Raw genomic sequence first — 23,095 nt, forward strand, 5'->3', positions numbered from 1 at the left:
CTGTCTTTCACACCCCTTGCCACCGCGTGCCGTGCCGTGCCGTGCCGTGCCGTGCCGTGCCGTGCCGTGGGGGGGCCGGCGTGTCCGATCAGGATGCAGGACAGGCCCCGTGTCCCCGCCCCTAGCTCTGCACCCTCTTCAAGCTGACCGTCCCCCTCTCCTGCAGGATAACGGTGGATTCATCCGCACGAACGGCCTGGCGGGGCCTGGCGGGGCATGGCCGCGCCGGGCTTGGCTCTGGGTGGGCACTTACTGGACCGGAACGCCAAGAAGGCTCCAGGTGCCGGGGCCCCGCGCCCCGCGCACAGCGCGCAGTGGGCCAGAAGACCGGTGTAGGCGGCCAAAACTCTAGACGCGTTTAGCGCTCCAGAGTCGCTAAAAAGGCCTCGAACCGAGCGTGTGACCCCACCAATGGATTCCTCGTTCGGAGAGCAATCCATTGGTGGGGTCACACGTTCGATTCGAGTCCCGTTCAGCGACTCTGGAGCTCAAAACGCGTCCGGAATTTTGGCCGCCTGCGCCGGTTGCTGGCCCACTGTGCAGCGCCCCCAGCCGAGAGCGTCGGAGGGTCGCTTTGTCCCTCTCGCACCCTTAAGGAGAGCCCCGTGAGTGCGACAGAGACAGAGCGACGACTCTTCTGGATCGCTCGGCTCAAACGGAGCTCTCCGTCTCTCTCGCACTCGTTGCGTCGGTCGGTCGAGGTGCGAGAGAGACGACGAAGCAGCAGCCTTTCACGGCCTTCGATTCATCCCCGTTCGAATCGCACTTTGGCGAGGCAACAACAAGCGGCCGCGTCACTGGACCGAATCGAACCGCGGCGCAGCGGGAGCAGCATTTTATTTTTTTGTTTCCCGACTTTTGTTCCGCCGTCGTGGATTTCTCTTCCCTTCTTTTCCGAGATTCCCTTAAGTTGTTTCGCTTGTTTGCCGCGGCCCTCCGCGCCTCGGCTCGGCCGGACTCGCGGCCCAGAAGGAGGAAACCCTTGTTTATGCGGACCGACGGGCTTTTGTGACGTCAGGCAGATATTTCAAGTTGCAAAGTCGTCGGAAAGCTTGGGCCGAGCGTTGTGCCGAGCCTTGCCGACCCCACACGGGGCATTAACAGCCAGGCATGAAAACTTGCCGGCTCATTACAGTGGCCTTGCGGAGCCTTGCGGAGCGCAGTCCTCCACCAACTCTTAACCTTCAACTTTTTTCTTGTTTCTCTCTACTTTTTTGACGTGCAGGTCAGGGCGCGAGTGGTACAGACAGGGTGCGGGCTGGGCTGGGCGGGGCGGGGCTGGGCTGGCACCGCTACCCTCATGAAAGATAAAAGAAGGGGCACCGCCGCCAGCGTCGCTCAAAACGCTCCGTCCCGTTTAGTGCCGCCGACGGTAGGGGCGGCGCGGCGGGCGCGGCCAGCGCAAACCGCGAGCGCCTAGTTGACAAGTTGGGCTAGCTTCGGGGTGGGTCCCGAACCGTCCCGAACCGTCCCGAACGCAGCGATCAGACCGACGCACATTCGTGTTTCAGCGGTTCGCCCCGGGTCAAACCCCACACTGTAAACTCCGACTCGTTACTCCGCACACCCGACACTCCATGGGGTCGTCAGCGCATGAGCAAAGTCGTTCTAGTGGGGTTTACACGGTAAAAACGTAACCTGGTTTTCCCAGGAACTCCCTGGAAATCGCCTATGTCTCTACCATAGGCTTCCTGGGAAAACCAGGCTCCGTTTTAACCGTGTAGGGTACCGAGCGAAGGCACCAAGGAGGGCGGGCCTACGCAGACCGGGAGGGGCGATTCGTTGCCCGGGTCCGAACCCCGAACCCGGCTCGAAGAAACCGCGTGGAGCCCTTCAAAAGGGCCGTCCTGATGAAGGGCCTCGTCCACTATACATTGATTAGAGGCCGCGCCCTGCCGGGCCCTGCGCACCCCTACCACCCAATGCATACTAATTTTTCCTAAATTGATGATATTCATTAATGTCTCATTAATTACGGCCGGCATTCATTCCCGTCGCCAGATTCACCATTACCGTCACAGCGACACCGCGGGACGCCTCGGAAACACCTGAGCCGGGGCGGGGCGGGGCGGGGCGGGGCGGGGCGGGGCGGGGCGGGGCGGGGCGGGGGGGGGCGGGTAGGGGCGGGGCATGGCGGGCGGGGCCTCGGTTATGTCTCATTTTTCCACTCAATGACAAAACTTAAATTTGAAAAGATTATTATGATGCCTTTGAACAAACGCAGACTCCATTTACGTGATTTCTCCTCCAAGATGCAAAACATCGTTACGAGGAAGACATTTGCAAATGGTGGTAATTTTCGGCCAACTGTGCGTCCCTCTCCCTCGGGCCCGGCCAAGGCGGGGCACCGCGGTCCAGCCTTGCTTGGAGTCCTCCGGGAGGAACCGCGGAAACGAGTCCACGAGAGTCTCGCCAGTCCCGCCAGTGTCGCGGCGGCGCTGCGGCCCGGCGGCCCGGCCGCACAAAGACCCGTGTGCTCGTAGGCTGATTGCAGCCTGCATGTTTAATGGTCCAAGAAACACAAGACGCTCCATGTATGAGGAATGAAGACGAGCCGCTTCCAAATGGTGTGACCGAAAGCAAAGGGAAGGAAAGCGTCTTCCGCGACCCACTTCCGGATGCCTCTTAAAATTTCAGAGTGTGGCGGTCTGGATGCGCGGCGCGGCACACTGATTCCGAGAGTCGTTTTCGTCGCGCTGTCTCTGCAAGGGGCGCCCCATGAGTGCGAGAGAGACAGAGAAAGCGAAAAAGGCGACTGTGAAGAGGCGCTGCTTTCATCGTGGTGTAAGTGCGCAGTAAGTGGTACAGTCAGCAAAGAAGCGCTCACTTCTCACCTGCCTGCCACTCCGTGCCACTCCCACACGTTAACGCCGCGACCAACAAATGAGCGGCTCAGCGAGTCACGTTTCCTCGCCAGCAATCATCCTGCCCGCCCGGCCTGCCCGCTAACACTGACGACGCTCTCCCAATTTCGAACCGTGCTGACGGAAATCTAAATAATATTCCCGCCGTCGCAACCGTCTTGGGAGCAGTGGAAATGAGGATGGCGAATTTCCCCGAGTCGGTTGGTTGGTCCCGGTTCGCCTCACGCTGCAGAGGACGACCCCCTTTTGGCTGGGAGTGTACTCCCCCGCAGATAGGGCCGCCAGAGTAGGCCTGGCCTTAGGTCTGGCACTACCCCTCCTCTCCTCCCGTGAGTTTGTGATACCAAACCGCCTGTTTCTTATGGCCAGGGTCTCTGTTCTCCCGGGAGCTCCACTACGCCTTTCCGCCCGTCCGACCCTCGCACAGTGGGCCAGAAGACCGGTGGAGCGGCCAAAGTTCGAGACGCGTTTTGAGCTCCAGAGTCGCTAAGCAGGACTCGAACCGAACGTGTGACCCCACCAATGGATTGCTCTCCGAACGAGGAATCCATTGGTGGGGTCACACGTTCGGTTCGAGTCCCATTTAGCGACTCTGGAGCTCAAAACGCGTCTAGAATTTTGGCCGCTCCGCAGGTCTTCTGGCCCACTGTGCCTCGCCTCGCACCGCCTCGCGCTCCTCTCAACGGGATGGAACCGCGTCGAACCCCGAACCCCACGCACGAGCGCGCCTTCGGACAGTCAAGGGCACCAAAGCGAAACGAGAAAAAAAAAACTTTTGACAGGGAGTGTACTGTTTACCTTCACAGGTGCAAGGACAAAGAAAAAGCATAGCCAGCTGTGTGTGGTAAGACAGTGGCAGTGGACTACACACACAGCAAAAAACACTTGTGCAGCATTGAATCGAATGAGGAGAGCAGAATCTATAATTATTTTTTGACAGTTGAAGCAATTTGGCAATGACACAATTTTAATGACCTTCAAGGTAATTTGATGCTAACTCACGCGAAGAACTATAAAATAAGCCAAAAATCTTGGTGACAACGGGAAAAATGCCACAAAATTTAATGAATATTAGATAATTCCAATTAAATGGGCACAAGATGTCAATGAAATGACACAGCATCCATGATAACCTAAAAGTCACACCCTTCACTAAATCATTTTTGCCTAGGTATTCACAGGTTGATTCACTGAACGTAGGTCAGTAACCTTCAGTTGACTCCCAAAGTACCCCCGCGTTAAAAAGGCGCACAGGCTGCCCGCTCGGGTACGCAAAGGTCGGTCATGAGGCGCTGGGGCGTAGGCGTAGGCGTGCACACCAAAACAACAGATGACAGGTTGTGGGGCCAGCAGCCCAGCACAACAACCCGTATGTCCGCACTGTGTCATCGCTGTTTCATAACAGAAACCATGCAAGAACAGAAAACAGACCCGTTTCGTTTTTTCGCCCGATTTATACAGAAGAATTAAATCTGCAAACAACCCGCAGTTCGCCAACAGGAAGACTGTCAAGAGAATTTGGGCCTACCTTTGCGACTTGAAAGTTATCCGGCCGAAGTGTTTCTGCAATTTCCTGGTCGGCGCGAGCTTGCTGACTCACAGAGGACCGAAATCCATCCAACACTCCTTTAAAAGTGAACTTCTTCATTTCGAATGCGCGGTTACCGCGATATCCATTTATATTTAAGCTGTTTACCGCAATGCCCCGTCACCACATCGCACGGTACACTCAATACACCTTCGTCTGCTAGCAGATAATACTGCAGCAGAGGTTTCTGGGTAAAACGACGGCCAGTAGTGACATCGGCACTGCCAACCTCACGGCCAAGTCCCGCCCCATTTGCCCGCAGTGGGTCCGCAGCCGCGGCACAGGGGCCTTACTGCGCATGCCCTGCCTGCCAATACCGAAGCACCGAGTATGCGCAAGAACTGCAGTATATCCTGAGGCGGGCGCCAATTTTCGAAAACTGAAAAAGCTTGGGGCTCATTTTCAGGTGCTTGACCAAGCAAAGGCGTACAAATTTGTACAAAAGCAGAAGGATTTAGAGTAAATTAAGAGTTAACAAAGATAAGTTCTCTTCCATACGTATACATAATTTTTTAATTACCTGTACAGATTAAAACATAAGAAATATCCACACATACACAATGAGATGAATCACAACAATGATTGAAAAGTCCTAATGCATGTTACATGAGTACAAAAGTGACATCAAGTTATTCACATATTTAAGTCATGAGCCTGAATGTCAAGATTGAACTGCGTGTCAAACAAAATACCCTTTCTTAAAATACTAAAATTCACAGAAACTGTTGAAAAAAAAAATAAGACACTCTTCTTCCATAACTCAGCTACAGACCAAACCTGAAAATTGAAAGCAAAATTAGACTTGTGCAGTGCTTACCTTCAGCCATAACTTGTGTGGTATGAAGTAAAGAAAATTAACAGTAAACATTTGAAGGTAAGGACTCTCCTAGTACTGATAATTTTCTCAACTTGATATGACCACAAAACCAGGAAACAATTCCTACCAAGGTAATCATCCATCAAGGTTCCAATAGCAAACTGAAACAAGACAATGAGGTGTAAAAGGGTGAAGTAAAATTTTAAATGACACTATTTTTTGCAAGCTTAACTCACAATGCCAGCAGCATCCACTCGAGTTCCTACAATCTTCAATCGGATTTCGTCATCTTGCTGAATCACTACATCCTACAAAAGAAGCGATGATTTATTTCAAAGACAGGTTTGCACAAATTGAAGTTTTCAGGTGCATTTTAAGTTGGAACTAACCTCATCTTTGGATTTATAACAGGGAGGGTTTGAGTTTGGACTGTACTGCATGTCTGCTGGGATTGACTGTCGAAACCAACACAATATTTAGTCAAACTAAATAATATACGAAACTCATGAAACAAAGATGGATGGGTCTAAAACTTACATGATGAGAAATGAAGCACGTAAGAGGTCCAATTTCTGCAAACATGCCCACCTGAAAAACAATGACAGCAAGTTAAATTTTAGTTTGACAAAGCTCTGCCAATTGTATCAAACTGCTTCCTCAAGGTAGCAACAGTCTGGTTTACCTTGTTTACTTGAGTAACAACAGCATCTAGAACCTCTCCTTTGAAAGGTCGAAACACGATGGCTTTGTATTTCACTGGGTATACAACAAAACCTTGCCCAGGCTGAATGATACCTGCCCCAATATTATCGATCGTAGTCACTGCTATGACGAAACCGTACCTACGAAACACGCCAATGTAAGCATATAACATAGAACACATAAAACACTGTGTAATACAAAATTAGTTTCAGCTGAGCACTTTGACTCAAGCACTTTTACCCATTATAACAAACGTTCAAACATCAGAGCGCAATAGTCAACTTACTTTCCAGTGCAAGTTCCTTCAACTTCAGTGTAAAGTTTCTGTTTGACTGTGTCTAATAACTGGGGTCCAAAGTACCTCGGATGGAGAAGGATTTCATGTTCCAAAGATATCTGTAAAATAATGTATAACAGAGATGCATGTTTATAACCTCAGAAAGAGACTCCTTCACTTGGTTCCCAGTCTATTTACACATTTTCACAGTTAAACACTCACATGGTAAAACATTTTATTTATTTCTTCGAAATACCTATCAGTTGTACACTTATAACCGGTGACTTAAAACCAAAACCGGTAATATTTCGACAAACAGTTGTCAAACACAAACAAACGATAGAGAGCTATCCTGCGAGTAGCGCGCCCGCGTTCTTCACAGCTTGCAGCAAAGTGGTATTGCCAACAGTGCCTTATCAAAAGACTCCGCGTGAAAAGAACGCGGCAAAATAACTGATTCGGCCATAAAGGTCATTTTTTCCCCATAGATTTATGCCAAAAGCGATGACTAAGAAGAATGGTCGTGTTTCCTCGTTTACTATGCCAGTTGCGCTTCCTCAGTCATGAGGGAAGGACACGAGTCAGTTTGTCAGCCCCCTAGGGGGCTTTCAAAAATTGCCAGAAGAGACTATTTCTAGTCTCTCCAGCGGGGCATTGGTATAAGTTTTCAACTAGCAATAATTGCACCTCGTTTAGACCTCATTGGTTACAATATCGCCACTGCGCAAAGTTGCCTTGTGTTGTCGTTTACCCGGGTACCCAACCACATACACACCCGGCGCACTCAGCGAGAGACCCCGTCCCCGAAGTGCCGCCAGCGCCATCTCTCGGGTACACCCCGAAGAGTCCGGGGTCCGGGGAGGGCGGAGGGAAGTCCGGCCGGGTGACCCTCGGCTCTGGTCTACCTTGTGCGCTATGCCGAAGTACACACTGTGAAAAGGGAAGCGGCGCTTGAAAGGTTCCCGACCCCCAGCATCCCCAGCATGGCGGTATGTTTAGCTAGCTACTTGGCACGGCGACAAGAAAAAGTGAGATTCGGGCCACAGGGGGATTGGGTGGGGGGTAGGGGAGGGTGCAGCTTCGCTGCAGCTGGTGAATGCAGTGTTAGCCAGCCAGTACGGCGGGGGTGCTCGTCCACAGAGACGGGGACCACGACGACGATGAGCGACGAGGCGGACGCCGGCCTGCTGGCCGCGACGCTGCCCGACCTGGCGCTGCTGCGCGTCTTCGAGTACGTGGCCGCGGACAACCTGGACGACCTGGTGTCGGCCGGGCAGGTGTGCCGCCACTGGCGTCGCGTCGCGGCCAGCGAGCAGCTCTGGCGCCGGCGCCGCCTCAAGTGCCACGGCATGGCCACGGAGGCCTTCACGCGGGTGGTGTCCTTCGCGCCGCGGCTGCACAGCCTGGACGTGTGTTGGATCAACCAGATCAGCCCCGAGGACCGCGTCATCCGCAAGCGCGCGCTACTCGCCTCCCGCAGCAAGGCAAGCGAAGCAAGCGAGCAGGCCGGCCGGACTCCCGGCGGCTGCACCGCAATAAGTGCGGATCCAGAGACCTGAAGAAAAAGAAGGGGGAGTTGGCAAGTTCGCGCATCACCCCCTGTTGGTAGGCAATTATTGCTGCCTTGCCTCCTCCCCCCTCTCTCTCCGGAGTCATTTCTGGATCCGCCACTGCTGTTTGGTGGAATTCTGATTCGCAACCTTTGTTGATTGCTTAGCTGCGGCGGCTGACCGGGGTGATGTGCCACCGGGACTCCGACTGGACGCACGGCCTGCTCGCCCTCCACGCGGAGCACCTCAGGGAGCTGGAAGTGAGCACCGCCGACCGCGAGGCCCTGCAGGCCGTCGGCAACATGCCCCTGCTGCACGCGCTGCACGTCTCCGGCTGGGACCCGGGGCTCGAGAAGGACCCCTACATCTACCCCGCAAGGCCCGACGGGCCCAACCGAGGGCCCAACACGGGCACACGGTAGGGACGAGCATTCCGGTTCATTCCTTCACCACTTTTCACAGAGAATTTTTTTTGTAAAAATAAATAACATTAAATTTTTTTTTTAGAGTTACTGGGGAAGACAGGGGTTTAGAACGCCTAGAAGTGCGTGGCCTCCCAAAGGAAACTACTGTCTCAATGCTGAGGGCCAATAGAAGATCTCTTAGAAAGCTGACTCTCAATGTTGGCACCCCATCGGATCAGCACAACGCACCAGGCTGGCCCAAAACTTGCAGCGACCTAGCACAGGTGTGTTCCGTGTTCAAAAGTTCGGTAACTAAACTAGTTTGCTTAGTACAAAGAAGCAGTGCACAATTACATAGAAATTTGCACCTCTATTTCAGCTGCTTCAAGCTTGCGGTTTGCAGAATCTGAAGGAGATTACCCTGACTCGGTACGGTGGCTGCTTTCATTCTGATACAGACTGCATGAAACAACGAAAGTCACTGGAGCAACATCTGGAATGCTGCAATGTGCAGTGCAGCGATTGTAATCCCTTCAGTTTTGCATGAGCAACTTTGGAAGCTTCATTACAAGATAAAAGTGACACAAAACAGGCTTTTTTTTCTGGTTCCATATTTAATATTTATAATTGATTTTGTTCACATCATACATACAATAAGGAAAAAGTGACAAGGCATGCACAAACAAGGAATGTGTTGTCCAGGTACATGAGAGTATTCTGCACCAAAATGTAAAATACTGATATATAATACCTAAAGTGGATTTAGTCAAAAGTAGAGTCATAAGTAAATATGGTAACAATGAACAAAGATTGATTGTAAGTATAATAAATTATGATTACACAAGAAGTTCATTTACTAATACAGGAAAAATTACAGCAGGCTTCTTGTTTGAAATTGTAACTCCTAATTTAATGACTAGATAAGAAGAAACTACACCTTATCACTAAAGTCTGCAGATATATATATGCTTCAATAGAGAAAATGATGTAGGTTATTACCTTTAAAACCTTTAATACATTTTGGTTTTGAAAAAAAAATGCATTAAAAACAATTTCTATGTACAAAATTTAAAAAAGAAAACACAAAAATGAAGAGGAATTGTCACACAATAAACAAGGCAAAAAGCTCCTACTGTAAACTTCTCCAGCTGCCATCCATGCCTCCAACATTATATGTTTACATGAAGGGTATATAACACAAGTTCGGGATTGGGAAAAAAATTAAATACATAAAACCATCAGTCTTTAACAAGGGTCAGAAAATCAGCTGAAACAGACTCTAGAAGTCTCAGTTTCATCAGCATTAAGAGCATTTTGCGACAATTGTTTTGAATCTTTAAAATTAAAATTTCATTTCTAATCTTACGTTAAGCAGAGTGCTGTTGAGGATTGCTACCACATACAAGAAGCGACACGCCCTAAGGGCTGAGTCCGAGGCCCTGGCTGCTACTCATGGTGCTGGACCGGCTGCACGTCCAGCTTGCCGCGCATGTCGGCCACGGTGGCGTAGGCCTCCACGTTGTAGCGGCACCAGGTGCAGCTGTCGGGCTCGTGGTTCACCAGCACGGGGTGCACGCGGTGCCAGCGGCTCTCGTCGCTGCACACGGTCCTGTGCTCGCGCAGGCAGTCGGGGTAGGCGCCCTCGAGGTGCCGGACGACGCCGAGGCCCAGGTCCAGGAACACGTGCAGCTGCGGCCGGTGCTGCAGCAGGCGCTTGATGGCGGGGATGCGGCACCCGTAGTTGTCGTCGGAGCAGGCGCCGATGAAGCACAGCTCCTTCAGTTTGGGGCAGAAGTGCGCCCCGATGGCGTCCAGCACGGCGGGCGGCGGCAGCGTAGCGATCACGAAGCGCTCCAGGTCGGGCAGCCCCTCCAGCACCTCCAGGATGCCGTCCACCACCTCGGGCTCGCCGAAATTGTGGATGCGGACGTAGCGCAGCCCGCGCACGCCCGCCGTGGCGTGCAGCAGCTGCCGGCACTGCACTGGCATGCCCTGTGGAGGAAGCAAAAAAGACTTAGGCATTCCCTGGCCGACGGGCTGGCGGGCCGACCACGGCCATGACGGCCCCTACCTGGAAGAAGAGCGTCCGCAGGCGGTTCACGACGGACGGCATGTGCAGGAAGCACGCCACGTCGTTGACGATGGACTCGATCTCCGTCTCGGCCACCCACTCGGCGTTCATCTCCACCAGCTCCAGCATGGGGTTGGCCTCCAGCGCGCAGACCTCGCGGAGGAAGGGCACGTTGGCCTCGCGCAGCCGCGGGCACTTGCTCAGCAGGGCCACGTCGGCGCCCAGGGTCTTGGGGGGCAGCGCCACGGTCTCCAGCGAGTTCTTGCAGGCCTCCAGCAGCGCGCTCAGGATGCCGCCCGGCACCTGCTTGCAGTACAGGTCCAGGTGGCGGAGGCTGGTCAGCTGGCCCGGCACCGGCCGGGACACCGAGTGGAAGTAGCTGTTGCCGCCGTCGTACTCCTGCAGCGCCAGCGACACCAGGTCCAGCTCGAAGATGGCCGTCCACATGTCGTCGCGGAACTCACTGCGACTGTTGTCCCACCACGAGTTGAGCTGCAGGTGGCGCAGGTTGCCCATCTGGTTGCGGATCATGCGCAGCGAGATGGGCTGGAAGTCGGGCAGCGTCAGCGAGCGCAGCCGGCAGGGCGACTGAGTCAACACCTGCAAAGGCAAAACCAATGTTAAGTACCGTGGAACGTAGAACTAACTCGCCATTCAGCAAACACAACCGACAACACCAGCATCTTACCTGAAGACTTGTATCCTCTGCATCATCATGCACAAACAGTTGCTCGGATGGAATGCAGACAGATCGGAGACAGGGGGCAAAGTTCATCAATTTCATGATGTCGTTAATGTCGTGGTTATCAAGTGACATTTGCGACCAAAGTACGACATCATGTGCCAGGCGGTTCCACTTCTTATTCACTTTACTCACAACATCTACAAGGTCATGTACACTCAAATAGGAAAATATTGTAATTGCGATTTCTTCTGGCAACTCGTCAAAGTGTCTCTGCAAGCAAGCAAACAACAACCATGATGAAGATTAAGCCAAACAAGAACTGAATTAAAGTGGTAGTCTGGATAAGGTTGTTACCTGAATAGGACATTGGCTGTGAGCACCTCTGAGGTCCGCTAGCATCTGCAAGCATTGTGCCAGCTGCCTCTCGACCTTGGCTCTTCTTTCCTGTTCATTTCTAAGTTCTGTTTCTAGCTCCTGTAGACGACGAGCAGTCTGAGCTGTCAATGTATTACTCGTCTCAGCAACACAACAGGAAGAGACAGTGTTTGAAGGGAAATCATAGGATGTAAAATTTGCACTAGGAACATTATATTTTGCCTGAAACAAACAATGTACAGTTATGCAGGCCAATTTAGAACATTATTGCTGGAGATTTCGAAGGGCACTTCAGTCATTCTTACATTACAGCTGCTTCGGGCAATGGGGGACTTCTTATCCAGTTCACCATTGTGCCCATTGTTTACATTAACTTGAACCCTGAACGCATTGCAGAGGATCTCGTCTTCAGAGTAAACACTCATACTGATTTCTGAGATGAGGCTGTGATGAAGCCTGAAACAATTTTCAAGTAGAGCTAAGTTGAAGGCCTCTTACTTTCATCCAAAACTGAATCTGAGGTCGAAAAACTAAAAGCCAGCTTCGGGCTTTGGCTTTGGAGGCGGGGTAAGAGGGATTTGGGAACCCCCAAAATGGGAAAATCAACAGGGAAACAGTTTGGAAATCCCAGAAAATCTCACCTCAGTGTCTCGGTTCATAGGCGGAAGGATGCTCCTTCAACTGCTTTTAGTACTTTTCAATTAAAAGATATGTGCTGAAAATGACTAGTAATGACTCTTCGTACTGAGTTCAAATATATTAAAACTGTGATTGAAACTGAAAGGTGCAGGCGAGTCAGACAACTGTCAGCCTCGTCATGTTGATGAGTTTATAAGTTGGTTTGGCAAATTCAATACTTCGAAACATTCAAGAACATTGCACATATACAGTCAGTAAAACTATCGAAACACTCAACCAAACTGAAGCAAAATCTCGGCTTAAAGGCAAACGTGTGGTTTGACAGTTTCTTTGGAGCGTTCGGAGCGAGCAGAACAGAGCCTATGCCTTTTGTCCTGTGAATAATGGAAGAGGGTACATAAAGCAGCCGACGCCGATTTCCGTTCCCCGCCCCCCGCCCCTCCCCTATACTGTGAATAGCGGAGCGGCACGGGAAGTTGTGAACGAAGTACACACCACATCTTTCATTTCTGAATAATGTGCGTTTATTTATCAAGAAAAATTATATATTAACAAAATGTTGGGTTACCGCGTCAATTCATTCAATGACGTTGGTCTTGGTGAGCCAGAACAAGATGCAAATTCGGCGTTGACAGAACTAGACAAAGGTTATGATCTCCTAGTGTTTTTGTTTACCTTTTCAGAAAACCGATTGCTTTGTTACTATGTCTACAATATATCTCACTTCCGTCAAATTTTACATGGACTTTTCGTTTTTTTTTCCTCCATGTAGGTTTGCGTTCTTCCAAAATTGGAGAGCAGTGTGAAGCTATCGTCAGATTCCCTCGTCTCTTTGAGAAGTATCCTTTTCCCATTCTTATAAATTCCTCACTTCTCAAGTTAGCTGACGTTTTCAGAGTAGGGTAAGATCTGCTAAATAAATTACATTCACTGTGCTGCCGTTGAGCTTGTATTTCACATATAAACCCTTCTGCCCATTTACAGAAGTAATTTCTTACGATTCTGGGTTCTCAGAGTCTGTCAACAGAGTGAAAAGCACTTAGACAAAATATTAAATGTGGATGAATTTGTGAGAAGAGTTTTCAGTGTTATTCACTCAAATGACCCGGTAATGACACTTATTCTATCATGTATTGCAGTATTGATGGGGAGAACAGGTCAGATTAATAGCTTGCTGGCTTTCACAGGTGGCCCGGGCTCTTACTCTCAGAACTTTGGGCAGTGTTGCTGGTATTATTCCTGAAAGACAACAAGTGCACCACAGTATTCGAAGAAGTTTAGACAGCCACGATTCTGTGGAGGTGGAAGCAGCAATTTATGCTGCCAATCAATTTGCTGCGCAGTCTAAGTAAGTAACTGATATAATTGGTTGGTTTCAGAGAATAATTAGCCATGTACTTCTGTCAGTAACACTGTGTTTGCATTCTTTCTAGAACGTTTGCCCTCAGCATGTGTAATAAAATGTCGGACATGATTCAAGGCTTGACAACCCCAGCCCATATGAAATTGCAACTTATTCCCATCTTGCAGCATATGCATCATGACACTTCCACTGCCGCTATGGTGAGCTCTCATTGCATCAAATCGTACCTAACCAACTCCTTGTCCACCATCCCATTAATAATACACTAATTGCTTTTGCACAGGTTCAGGAGCTGTGTACAGATCTGCTCCCAAAGTATCCTGCACAAGATTTTGTTCCAGTCATTCTCCACACATTAACACAATTGGCTCTAGCCACTTTAGTGAATGTTCCCAAGCAGGTAACTCTTAAAGCAGTGCAAGCTATTGTGTCTTCATTGGCAAAGAAAAACTTTAACACTTTTTTCCCCATTATCTAGGTCAGTCTTTTACTCCAACATTTGAAGGATGACCAAAGACCTGTTGTGCAACAAGAAGCTTTACATGGCTTACGTCTTCTTGCTGCGGAGTGTGCTCACTTGTGGCCAGCTGGCACAACGGACGAAGTTGTTCGTCTTGCTGACAATTCTTCATCACAAGCTGTTCTAAGTCGTTGCTTGGATGTCCTTCAAGTTCTAGCAAAATCAGCTGCGGCTTGCCATTCTCACCTTTGTCATGGTAAATCAACCGATTCTTAAACATTTGAAAGGCATTTGAGGGTGTTCTTTACATTTTTCTCTCATCTCACAGATTCACCACTAATGGAATTGTGCAATAGAACATGTTTTTCAAGTGATCCAGTAGTTGCTGCTAAAGCTGTTCGGGTTATAACCAGGATAGTCTGTTACAGGTATTTTTCTTTTTAATTAATTTGTTCAATGCTTTTAAATTTACTGATTTACATGCCTTGCCTTGTAATGTTTGTGAATTTTTCTCTTAGTTTCAAGGAGGAGCAAAGTTCTGTTGGGGCTCAAGAAGCTATTTCCCAAGCAGCAGATGCTGTTGAATCATTGTTTCTTCTCATTACTGTAGGGCAAAGTCAGAAGTATCTCAAAGAAACAAAAATTTGTTTACAATGTGCAGTAAGTCTCTGTACCGTCAATCGACAACTCTGCCACAACTTTGTTCAACTTATTGGAACTCGTCTAATGTCGGGTGAGTCTAGAGTGATGGAAGGACTTTTTAAAATTAATAATTACTACCCCACATTAAACAGCAAGTACAAATACTAACTATGCTTACATGAGTTTACTTTTATGTTGGTTTTAGGTTCTTGTAACTCAGAACTATGTGAAGCTCTGGGAGCGATTGGTAACCTGCGACCCTCAGCTCTGCTCTCACTGCTACCAGACATTTTGCTGAAGTTGAAGGAACTTATTGCTGCCCCAATGTCTTTGGAGCAAAACAAACTCAAGGTAGTATATTTTTTTAAAAACTTCAAGGAATCTATTGTAATTATTTTAAATTTACTACTATCCTTCTCTATGCGTCAGGTTATGCTGTGCACTTTAGTATTCCAATCCGCTGTTGGGTTTAGCTGGAATCCAGAAGCTAGTGATGTTGTTGAAAATGTTATAAAACGAAACGATCAATGGGCAAACTTCAGAATTATGAGAGCTGCTGCCAGATATGGACATCATGCAATTGCCTCCACGCTTGCAGCTCGTTTAAAGGATCATGTTTCATCGGAACATTTCCATTTCTGGCTCGTTTGTTTAGAAGAACTAAGTTTTGGGGAGGCCCAGCTTCATGATAACAAAGCCAACTCTTGTTTGGAATCAAGAATCAGTCTAGCAAGCTCACATTATTGCAAAGCAGCTGCAGCACTGAAGGTATTAAAATTTTAATTTAGGGCAACATCTTTTTTATTGTATCCTAAGTTGCAGTGTTTATTTTCTGTTTTCGCTTTTATCCAGGCTGCAAGTACTCCTGCTCATTGTCTCCAATTCCAATCTGAATTCATTAGACTCAGAGGAGAATTTCTTCAACTTTTAGCCCAAGTGGTTCACTGCTGTCGCAGTTATTGCACATCCCCTCCACCAGCTGTTGCTGGGTCTATGGCTACTGCCACTCGCGATGACCTACTAAGATTTGGTCATATTACTCCTGAGGTAAATAATTAAAACTCAATTGAATTCAGCTTATGTTTCTTCCCCCATTTTGTGACGTGCAACTTTATTTTTGGTTTTCAGCTGCGTAAATGTGCAAAGGATCTACGAGCATGTGGTGAAATGTACTGGAAACTGTATCAGTCAGCGTTTGATGCAGACAAGTGCTCTTTAGCTAATATTCAAATGTATCCTTTATACCAGATCATTAAGAAATACATATGGTCCTTGCTATATACTTCGCTAGTAAACAAAAATTCATTCAGGCGTACTTTTTCCTAAATGTGATTTCCAGATTGCAACAAATGTGCGTTCTAATGGCTCACAGTATTGAACGTGTAGTTATTACTAATTTTCAAGAAGAGACAGCATTTGATGCGAGGTTAGTATGATGTGAAAGCTCTCTTTCCGTATCTGTTTGCGCCTATGCAATGTGCACTTACATTTCATTATTTTATGTTCTGAAGTCTTCAAGAGTGCAGTTTAGAAACGCAATACATGGTGAAATGCTGTCAAGAGGCAGCAGGGTTGGCTCAAGCAATAGCCACTGTGCAAGAAGTCAAACCTGTTACACACCTGGTAACAAACCTTGTTTTTAAATTGTTTTAACTATTTTGTCTCCTTGAACCGCTTTAATCATTTTTTTTCTTACAGCATGTGGATGTAGTACTCAGACAAGCAGAAATTTTGGCCAATACATCGTTGTGCATACCACGATTTTTCTTTCAAGTGCTGCAGTCAACTAGTGTCAAGGTATGTCTAAAAATAAGACCAAGAAATAAAAAACAAAGGCTTGCAGAAATAAAAAAGGAAATGAAAACAATGATTGAAATTTGTAACATCAATGTTTCCTCTTTGTAGCTTGCAGTCAGCCCTCAGCCCAGAGTTCTTGGTGAAAATATCAGTGTGCAAGGTGGTTCTCAACTGGCTGTCAAAGTGGAGGGTGTAATTCAGCATGGAAAACGTCCAGGGCTTTTCCGAATGGTCAACAGGGTCATTGTTTCTGTTAATTCCCAACTTCAGACCAGGCCCAACATTCAATTAGATACCAAGGTATGATCATGTTGTAGCACTGCCTTAAAAATAATATCTTGCGTGTTTTCTGATTTCTCTTTCACCATTTCCAGATGACTGAGGCTGGCTCAATGCTTACACAAACAGTGACACCCCATCGTGATTTCTTCACTGCTGAGTTTCTCATGGGATTTTCAGTTGGTGGGCAGTATGTTTTAACTATAGAGGCAAGTGTAGTTGATGAGAAAGGTAATGCTTGGCGCACCGGACCTCGACAAACTATTTCTGTTCGAAGCCTTGAAGACCCACCCAAGGCCTCTAATATTCAGCAAGGGGGAGCAGGCCCAGCCAGTAGTAGAGGCCGCTATTAATATATGAGGGTAAAACTTTCAAACAGTGTTATGATGTGAAACCTAGGTTTCCTGCTAGAGCTGAATTAATTTTTTGTAAATCTCAATCACAAGTAGCTTGAAAAAGTGTAGCAATAAGGATCTGATAAAATGAATTCACCCAGAAAATGAAAACCAAATATATTTTTGCACATATTTATTACACATTTAGAGCCATTGGAATGCATTTGATCGTTTGTATGACTATACAAATATTTGATATAAAAAATTTAGATCATTTTACATAAAATTGTAAGTTATCTTGGTTTTATCACAGAAACATCAAACATCATTTCAGTCTTCAGAATTTCTTTTAAAATCACCCCGTACTCCGCCAGTTTTTTCCATTAGTTTGATGTCTCGTATCACTATGTTGTGAGTTACAGCCTTACACATGTCATAAACTGTCAGTGCTGCAATTGTTACTGCTGTTAATGCTTCCATTTCCACCCCTGTCTTTCCCTCTGATTCTACTGTTGCTGTTATGATTATTGTGTCAGTTCCATCTTCAAGTGTAGCATCAAGTTTAATACCAGATAGAAAAATGTTATGGCACAGGGGTATTAGGTCTGGAGTCTTCTTTGCTCCCTGGATGCCGGCAATTCTTGCCACAGTGAGAACATCACCTTTCTTCATGCTATTGCTCTTTATGAGCGCACTTACTTTAGGTCCCACCAGAACTTTTCCACATGCTGTAGCAGATCTTGAACTCACAATTTTTTTACCAACATTTACCATGTTTGCCTTTCCAGCAGCATCCACATGTGTCAACTTGTCATTGTGTTTTGAATCGATGTTCATATTTCTATTTCCATGTGTGTATGATATGGATCTTGTTTCATAAAACCTATTCATAGAATGATTGATGGGTATAAAATTTAAAAAGGATGTGTTTGGCAAGAAACTGTTGATGTTCTTGTTGGCAGTCCGTGAGACTCCTGAAAAGAAATGGAAAAGCTTACTCAAAATGAAAGTCAAAAGAGCAGAACATTGTCATTATTATAAAGTGGTCAATTTTGAACTTTCAATACATTCAATGTAAATTATAAGTTCCCAGACTGGCCAAGTTGTGTCAAAACACTACAAAATACTGTTATTTTTAGTACAATCAATTTTACTTAAGAGCATAAAATTATAATCAATTATCTTATATCTCGGACTCAGTTTAACTGATTTTAATTGACAATACCTACACATACGACTATGACTTTCACCCTCCAATTAGAATCATTGGCCGATTTTGCATCTGAGGAAGATTCAGCATTCCTGAGAAAAAAAGGAAATTTGATTTTCCAAGTCTGGGTTGTTCCTCCCTTTCTTCTGGGTCCCATCGCTGAACATGCATCAAATCTAATTTAGTGAAAAAATTGAACCTTACCAGCATGCTGCTTCTTTTTCCTTTGAAGTGCCAGTCCCACCATTGTCATAATGTCATCTTCACTGCTGTTATTCCGTACTGCGTCTCTACAAACCAAAATGCACTTGAAAATTCAGAAAGAACGCACATGACTTTACCACATTAAAATGACGTTCTACCTCAATGATATCTCAGCATTTCCAAAAAGGCACACTTTTATGTTTCCATCAGCTGTCAAACGAATCCTATTGCATGTGCTACAAAAATTATTGCTCATGGAAGTTATAAAACCAAGTTTTCCTTTTGAGCCAGGCACTTTATAAGCCTGAAATAAAAATGACTTGTTATTGTTTCTCATTTAGTTCATAGCAGCACTGTGCAAAGGGTTAAAAGATAAAAATTATATTTTGTACCTTTGATGTATCATTAGGTTCATTTTTAAGAGCCTCAAAACCTGGGAACTCCTTTGTCAATATGGATAGCATTTCTTTAAATGATACCATTCTGTTGTCGTGCCACCCATTTCCACTGAAAGGCATGTACTCAATAAATCGAACGTCCACATTTCGATCCAATGTAAAACGTGCAAAGTCGCAGATTTCATCATCATTGAAACCTCGCATTACCACACAGTTAACCTGTTAATAAAAATATGAGATTTATGTATTATAATGATTTTGCTAGACAGTAAATCATATTCGTTGCAATTATATATTAATACCTTAACAGGATTGAAACCTAGTTGTATGGCCAGATCAATGCCAGCAATGACTCTCTCCCAACCTTTTCTTCGTGTAACTTTCTCATAACGAGCAGATTGGAGGGTATCAAGGCTAATATTCAGCAAGTTTAAACCAGCCTTTTGTAGACCAACTAGCTGGCGAGTTAGTGTGAGACCGTTAGTTGTCATTGCAATTGTCTTAAGGCCATCTAATTCTTTCAACCTTGCTTCAGGTGAGAAAAATTTGAAAGAAAAACATGAGGGAAATGTTTAGTGGAAAAGAGTTTCAATTGATTTTTTTAACTTTATAGGCAAAATGAATTCTCACCAATAATATTTATAATATCCTTTCTGACAGTGGGCTCCCCTCCTGTCAGACGAATTTTTGTCACACCTTGTCGAACAAACAGTTTTGCCAAATACAAGATTTCATCACTTGTCAGGAGTTTATCTTTAGGCGTTAAGGGAACTCCATCACTTGGCATGCAGTATTCACCTGAAATTCAAGCTCACAAATCTTTATTTTGAAACAGAAATTTTTTACAGAACTTGAATTTGTTAACTTACATCTTAGGTTGCATCTCTCTGTCAATGATATCCTCAAGTAGTCATGATATCGTCCGTAGGAATCAGTTAATGGATCAGATGCCTTGATCTGAATTGGGAAATAAATTTAAACCTATTTGTGCAACATTCATTTCACTTCCTTCCATTTTAATCCACGAAAACCAAAAGTTGTTATGAATTTTGGAAGTTAGTTTTGAAAACCTCACCTTAGCAACGCTGTCTACCTGACAAGTGCTAAAATCTGATGTGTGAACGGAGAGACACAGTGGGTTGAGGCTTTGCTTGCAACCAGGCACCTTCAGCAGTCTCTTCACAGCAAGCATTTGGCTGTTTCTAACAAAAGACCTATACATTTTTGCACTCCTTCAGTTTCTTCTGCACCCAGGAAAATATCTACTAGTCTTATCTTAAGTCAATCAAATCCTAATTGGTGGCCCGCATCGGTATTCACCCCGTTGAGAGAAACACTCCGCCCCAACTGACGACTTGTTGATGTAGCAGCACGGAAACATTACCCAACAGCTGACGTTGTCCTTACGGACGAGGGGAGTGGGAGTTGGACAAGTGGGAGCTCAAGGCTTAAGCGTGCAAGGGGCTTAAAGGGGAAGGTGGGGCAAGGGGAGGGAGGGCCAGCCGGCGGGGAAGGGCAGGGAAGGGGGAAGTACCGAAATGAAAGGAGGGGGGAGGACGGTCTTTGCAGACTGACAGACAAGGCGGTGGAAGAAAAAGCTGTCTGCTTGTGATCTCTAGCCGCCGCTGTGGCTTTTACTGCTAGTTGTTTTATTTTGTAAAAATCAAAATGATTTATCGACATGTTCTGGTGAACATTTGCCCACAACTGCGACGTGCAAACTGCAGATATTTTACCAAGTAAGTATGTTGCCGGGAACTGGATTTTCTAGCCGGCGGATTATTAGTATCTGTGAGGTTACGTTACCTTAATTAACAAGTTCAGAAAAAAGTCATACAGTGGGGGGAAATATCAGAATCTTTTTCTACATTTTGTTAGAATATTGATTTTACCTTGTCTGTGCCCTTTAACGTCCTTGTGTGCCTCACTAATTCTACATTAAAATCACCCGTGCTTTTGGATTATTCCTTTCTTTCAGATGGTTTCAAGGCAGTTCGGAATATACAAGCATATCAGAAGGTTTGAAAAGCATATACGATAATAAATTATTGCCTCTGGAGGAAAAGTATCTGTTCCATGATTTCCATGGACCCAAGCTCAATGCTCCAGATTTTGAAGCAAAGCCCATTGTGCTTCTTATGGGTCAGTACTCTACTGGAAAAACAACATTCATCCGCTTTCTAATTGAAAGAGATTTTCCTGGAATGTCAATCGGACCAGAGCCCACAACAGATAAATTTATTGTCTTGATGAAAGGGGAACGAGAGCAGGTTATTCCCGGCAATGCTCTTGTTGTGGACTCTTCAAGACAGTTCAACCAACTTTCAAAGTTTGGAAACCCATTTTTGAAGCGCTTCCAGTGCTCACTTGTACCTTCACCAGTCCTCTCTGGCATGACACTGATTGACACCCCTGGCATTCTCTCTGGAGAGAAGCAGAGGGTTGATCGTGGCTATGATTTTAGTGGTGTACTTGAATGGTTTGCTGGCCGAGTGGACCGTATAATATTATTATTCGATGCTCACAAGCTGGATATATCTGATGAGTTTAAACGGTCATTGAAGGCACTTCATGGCCATGAGGATAAGATACGCATTCTTTTAAACAAGGCTGATAAAATTAATCATCAACAGCTAATGCGAGTGTATGGAGCACTTATGTGGTCCTTGGGAAAAGTTTTTACCACTCCTGAGGTGTCAAGGGTGTATGTTGGTTCATTTTGGGATAATCCTCTCGAAAATGACCTTAATAGAAAGTAAGTCTTTCCTCCGTATGATTGCATTTTTTCTATATCATGCATGACAAAGATTTATTATATTTTGTTTTTATAGGTTGTTTGATGATGAAAAAGAAGATCTGTTTAGGGACTTGAGGTCCCTACCTGAGTATGCTGAATTAAGAAAGCTCAACGATCTAAGCAAACGAGCCCGTCTAGCCAAGGTGCTGTGCAATGTTTCCTGTGACCTTGATAAAAAATTATGTTACGGTACTAATAAAATAATTTTTTGCTTCAGGTGCATGCTTATATTATTGGAGCACTTGCAAAGGAGATGCCACGGCTTTTTGGAAGGGATGCTAAAAAGAAGGAATTGATCAATAACTTACCTAAAATATACGAACACTTACAGTGGGCACTTAAGATTGCACCTGGTGACTTCCCTGATATTAAGTTAATGCAGGTTTGCTACCCACAGAAATTTATTATTTTCTTTGCTACTTGAAGACTTTTTAATTTTTAAAGATTGTTCTCTGGATCTAGGATCAGCTAGAACTTCATGACTTCAGCAAATTTGAGCTGCTTGATGAAGAACTTCTTAAAACTGTTGATGACATGTTGGCCTCTGACATAACTCGAATTATGTCACTTATGCCAGTGCAAGAGGAGAAATTTGCCAGCACAGATACTGTTACAGGTATGTGTGGCATGTGTTCTTTGACAGCTCTCAAACCAGAGCATTTATGTAACCTTTAACATTTTCCCAGGAGGAGCATTTGCTAACATAGACGACCGTGAAAGTCCATTTGGGTTTGGGCGTAATGAGGGTGTATTGGCTGGTCATGGGGATCTTGAGTGGATTGTTGCGAAGAGCAAGCCAATCTATGATGATTTATTCAACTCTTTGGAACAGGTTGGAGGAAAACTCACAAGAGCAGGTAATAACCAGCCTAAAAATGTGTGTCGTCTCTCCAAAGCAAAGCTTCTTACACTCACTTATCTTAAAATTTATTTGATTTCAGCCGCAAAAGACGAGCTTTTGAAGTCAAAGCTCCCCAACTCAGTTCTAAGCCGTATTTGGCATTTAGCAGATGTGGATAGAGATGGACTGCTTGATGCTGATGAATTTGCTTTAGCAATGCATCTGATCAAAGTGAAGGTGGATGGACATGATATTCCTGCAGAACTTCCTTCTCATCTAGTACCCCCATCAAAGAGACTGTCTCGAAGAAAAGCATCACTAACATCATGATTGACAATTGTATTTAAAAAATTATTTTGAAAGCACTGCTTAGCTTCGTCTATGAGGTTCTCTATTTTATTTATAAGCGACAATCACTGTGTTCCCAACAGTATTGTACTCATCTAAGATGACAGCAGGTTGGTAGATTTCCTGTGCACATTCATGCAGATTCACTGCTTAAACTATTGTCCAAAATGTAAATGTTATAGAAAAATGAAAATGGAAATAAGGTTCTGACAGCAAAACATTCTACATAATCCTATTCCTGCCTCTACTGAGGTAGGCTTATTGTTACCTATTTTTCTAACTTTTCTTTAAAGTTTTGTTTGTTTTCTGTTAAAATAATCAGTGCAGTTCTACTTGTGGTAGCTGAAGAGGGTCCCCTAGACCTTGCTCTTTGTATGGAAATTGGCAAGTGATCTTGACATCTGTGATTTTAATATAAATTTAAGTGTGTTAATCAGTGTTAATGCTTC

General features: G+C 45.8%; 7 protein-coding genes and 1 non-coding gene across 12 annotated transcripts in view; 3 read left to right on the top strand and 5 right to left on the bottom strand.

The window, feature by feature from the left end:
- Nucleotides 1-4,675, bottom strand: part of LOC117652809 (syntaxin-binding protein 5) — a 78,665-nt gene extending 73,990 nt beyond the window's left edge. For both annotated transcript variants that reach the window (XM_034397923.1, XM_034397922.1), the window contains exon 1: nt 4,393-4,675. In XM_034397923.1, the coding sequence (XP_034253814.1) occupies nt 4,393-4,512 (120 nt within the window). In that variant the 5' untranslated portion in view covers nt 4,513-4,675. The remainder of the gene's footprint in view (nt 1-4,392) is intronic.
- Nucleotides 4,676-4,933: 258 nt separating this feature from the next.
- On the bottom strand, nt 4,934-6,636 carry LOC117652311 (DNA-directed RNA polymerase II subunit RPB7). The gene is made up of 8 exons (XM_034397122.1): nt 6,471-6,636; nt 6,258-6,367; nt 5,952-6,111; nt 5,807-5,857; nt 5,659-5,724; nt 5,506-5,577; nt 5,397-5,430; nt 4,934-5,229 (listed from the first exon to the last, which is right to left on the bottom strand). Exons 1-8 carry the CDS (start codon nt 6,480-6,482, stop codon nt 5,213-5,215), a joined length of 522 nt encoding a protein of 173 aa, XP_034253013.1. The 5' UTR covers nt 6,483-6,636; the 3' UTR covers nt 4,934-5,212.
- Nucleotides 6,637-6,841: 205 nt separating this feature from the next.
- Nucleotides 6,842-6,980, bottom strand: LOC117652905. The gene has a single exon (XR_004588191.1). It is a non-coding gene; the product is annotated as a U4 spliceosomal RNA (small nuclear RNA).
- A 251-nt stretch (nt 6,981-7,231) lies between these two features.
- Nucleotides 7,232-8,819, top strand: LOC117652717 (F-box/LRR-repeat protein 12-like). The gene is made up of 5 exons (XM_034397810.1): nt 7,232-7,237; nt 7,445-7,732; nt 7,966-8,216; nt 8,306-8,486; nt 8,582-8,819. Exons 1-5 carry the CDS (start codon nt 7,232-7,234, stop codon nt 8,747-8,749), a joined length of 894 nt encoding a protein of 297 aa, XP_034253701.1. The 3' UTR covers nt 8,750-8,819.
- Nucleotides 8,820-8,853: 34 nt separating this feature from the next.
- Nucleotides 8,854-12,367, bottom strand: LOC117652804. Its single transcript, XM_034397914.1, has 6 exons — nt 11,975-12,367; nt 11,639-11,789; nt 11,313-11,555; nt 10,962-11,228; nt 10,274-10,873; nt 8,854-10,194 (listed from the first exon to the last, which is right to left on the bottom strand). Exons 2-6 carry the CDS (start codon nt 11,756-11,758, stop codon nt 9,649-9,651), a joined length of 1,776 nt encoding a protein of 591 aa, XP_034253805.1. The 5' UTR covers nt 11,759-11,789; nt 11,975-12,367; the 3' UTR covers nt 8,854-9,648.
- Nucleotides 12,368-12,528: 161 nt separating this feature from the next.
- LOC117652803 (integrator complex subunit 7) lies at nt 12,529-17,134 on the top strand. The gene is made up of 18 exons (XM_034397913.1): nt 12,529-12,619; nt 12,745-12,874; nt 12,957-13,080; nt 13,160-13,320; nt 13,406-13,535; nt 13,619-13,735; nt 13,814-14,051; nt 14,124-14,223; nt 14,314-14,528; nt 14,643-14,788; nt 14,867-15,205; nt 15,290-15,484; nt 15,566-15,669; nt 15,777-15,863; nt 15,949-16,060; nt 16,136-16,234; nt 16,343-16,534; nt 16,609-17,134. The coding sequence occupies exons 1-18, from the start codon at nt 12,529-12,531 to the stop codon at nt 16,864-16,866; spliced, it is 2,838 nt and encodes a 945-aa protein (XP_034253804.1). The 3' UTR covers nt 16,867-17,134.
- On the bottom strand, nt 17,010-20,077 carry LOC117652805 (molybdenum cofactor biosynthesis protein 1-like). 4 transcript variants are annotated; one of them, XM_034397918.1, is made up of 10 exons: nt 19,736-20,077; nt 19,530-19,617; nt 19,291-19,458; nt 18,963-19,189; nt 18,655-18,879; nt 18,421-18,566; nt 18,263-18,348; nt 18,099-18,150; nt 17,976-18,001; nt 17,010-17,822 (listed from the first exon to the last, which is right to left on the bottom strand). In XM_034397918.1, the coding sequence occupies exons 1-10, from the start codon at nt 19,880-19,882 to the stop codon at nt 17,179-17,181; spliced, it is 1,809 nt and encodes a 602-aa protein (XP_034253809.1). In that variant the 5' UTR covers nt 19,883-20,077; the 3' UTR covers nt 17,010-17,178. The 4 variants fall into 4 exon arrangements, with proteins under 4 accessions (XP_034253809.1, XP_034253806.1, XP_034253807.1 ...); XM_034397916.1 differs by lacking the exon at nt 17,976-18,001 and having other exon boundaries at nt 17,682-17,822; nt 18,078-18,150; nt 19,736-20,076; XM_034397917.1 differs by lacking the exon at nt 17,976-18,001 and having other exon boundaries at nt 17,683-17,822; nt 18,074-18,150.
- Nucleotides 20,078-20,216: 139 nt separating this feature from the next.
- Nucleotides 20,217-23,084, top strand: LOC117652806 (EH domain-containing protein 1-like). The gene is made up of 7 exons (XM_034397919.1): nt 20,217-20,399; nt 20,639-21,415; nt 21,492-21,600; nt 21,675-21,839; nt 21,920-22,073; nt 22,144-22,314; nt 22,399-23,084. Exons 1-7 carry the CDS (start codon nt 20,329-20,331, stop codon nt 22,626-22,628), a joined length of 1,677 nt encoding a protein of 558 aa, XP_034253810.1. The 5' UTR covers nt 20,217-20,328; the 3' UTR covers nt 22,629-23,084.
- The last annotated feature ends 11 nt before the right edge of the window (nt 23,085-23,095 follow it).

Source organism: Thrips palmi, unplaced genomic scaffold (genome assembly GCF_012932325.1).
Source record: "Thrips palmi isolate BJ-2018 unplaced genomic scaffold, TpBJ-2018v1 HiC_scaffold_7, whole genome shotgun sequence".
Lineage (NCBI taxonomy): Eukaryota > Metazoa > Arthropoda > Insecta > Thysanoptera > Thripidae > Thrips > Thrips palmi.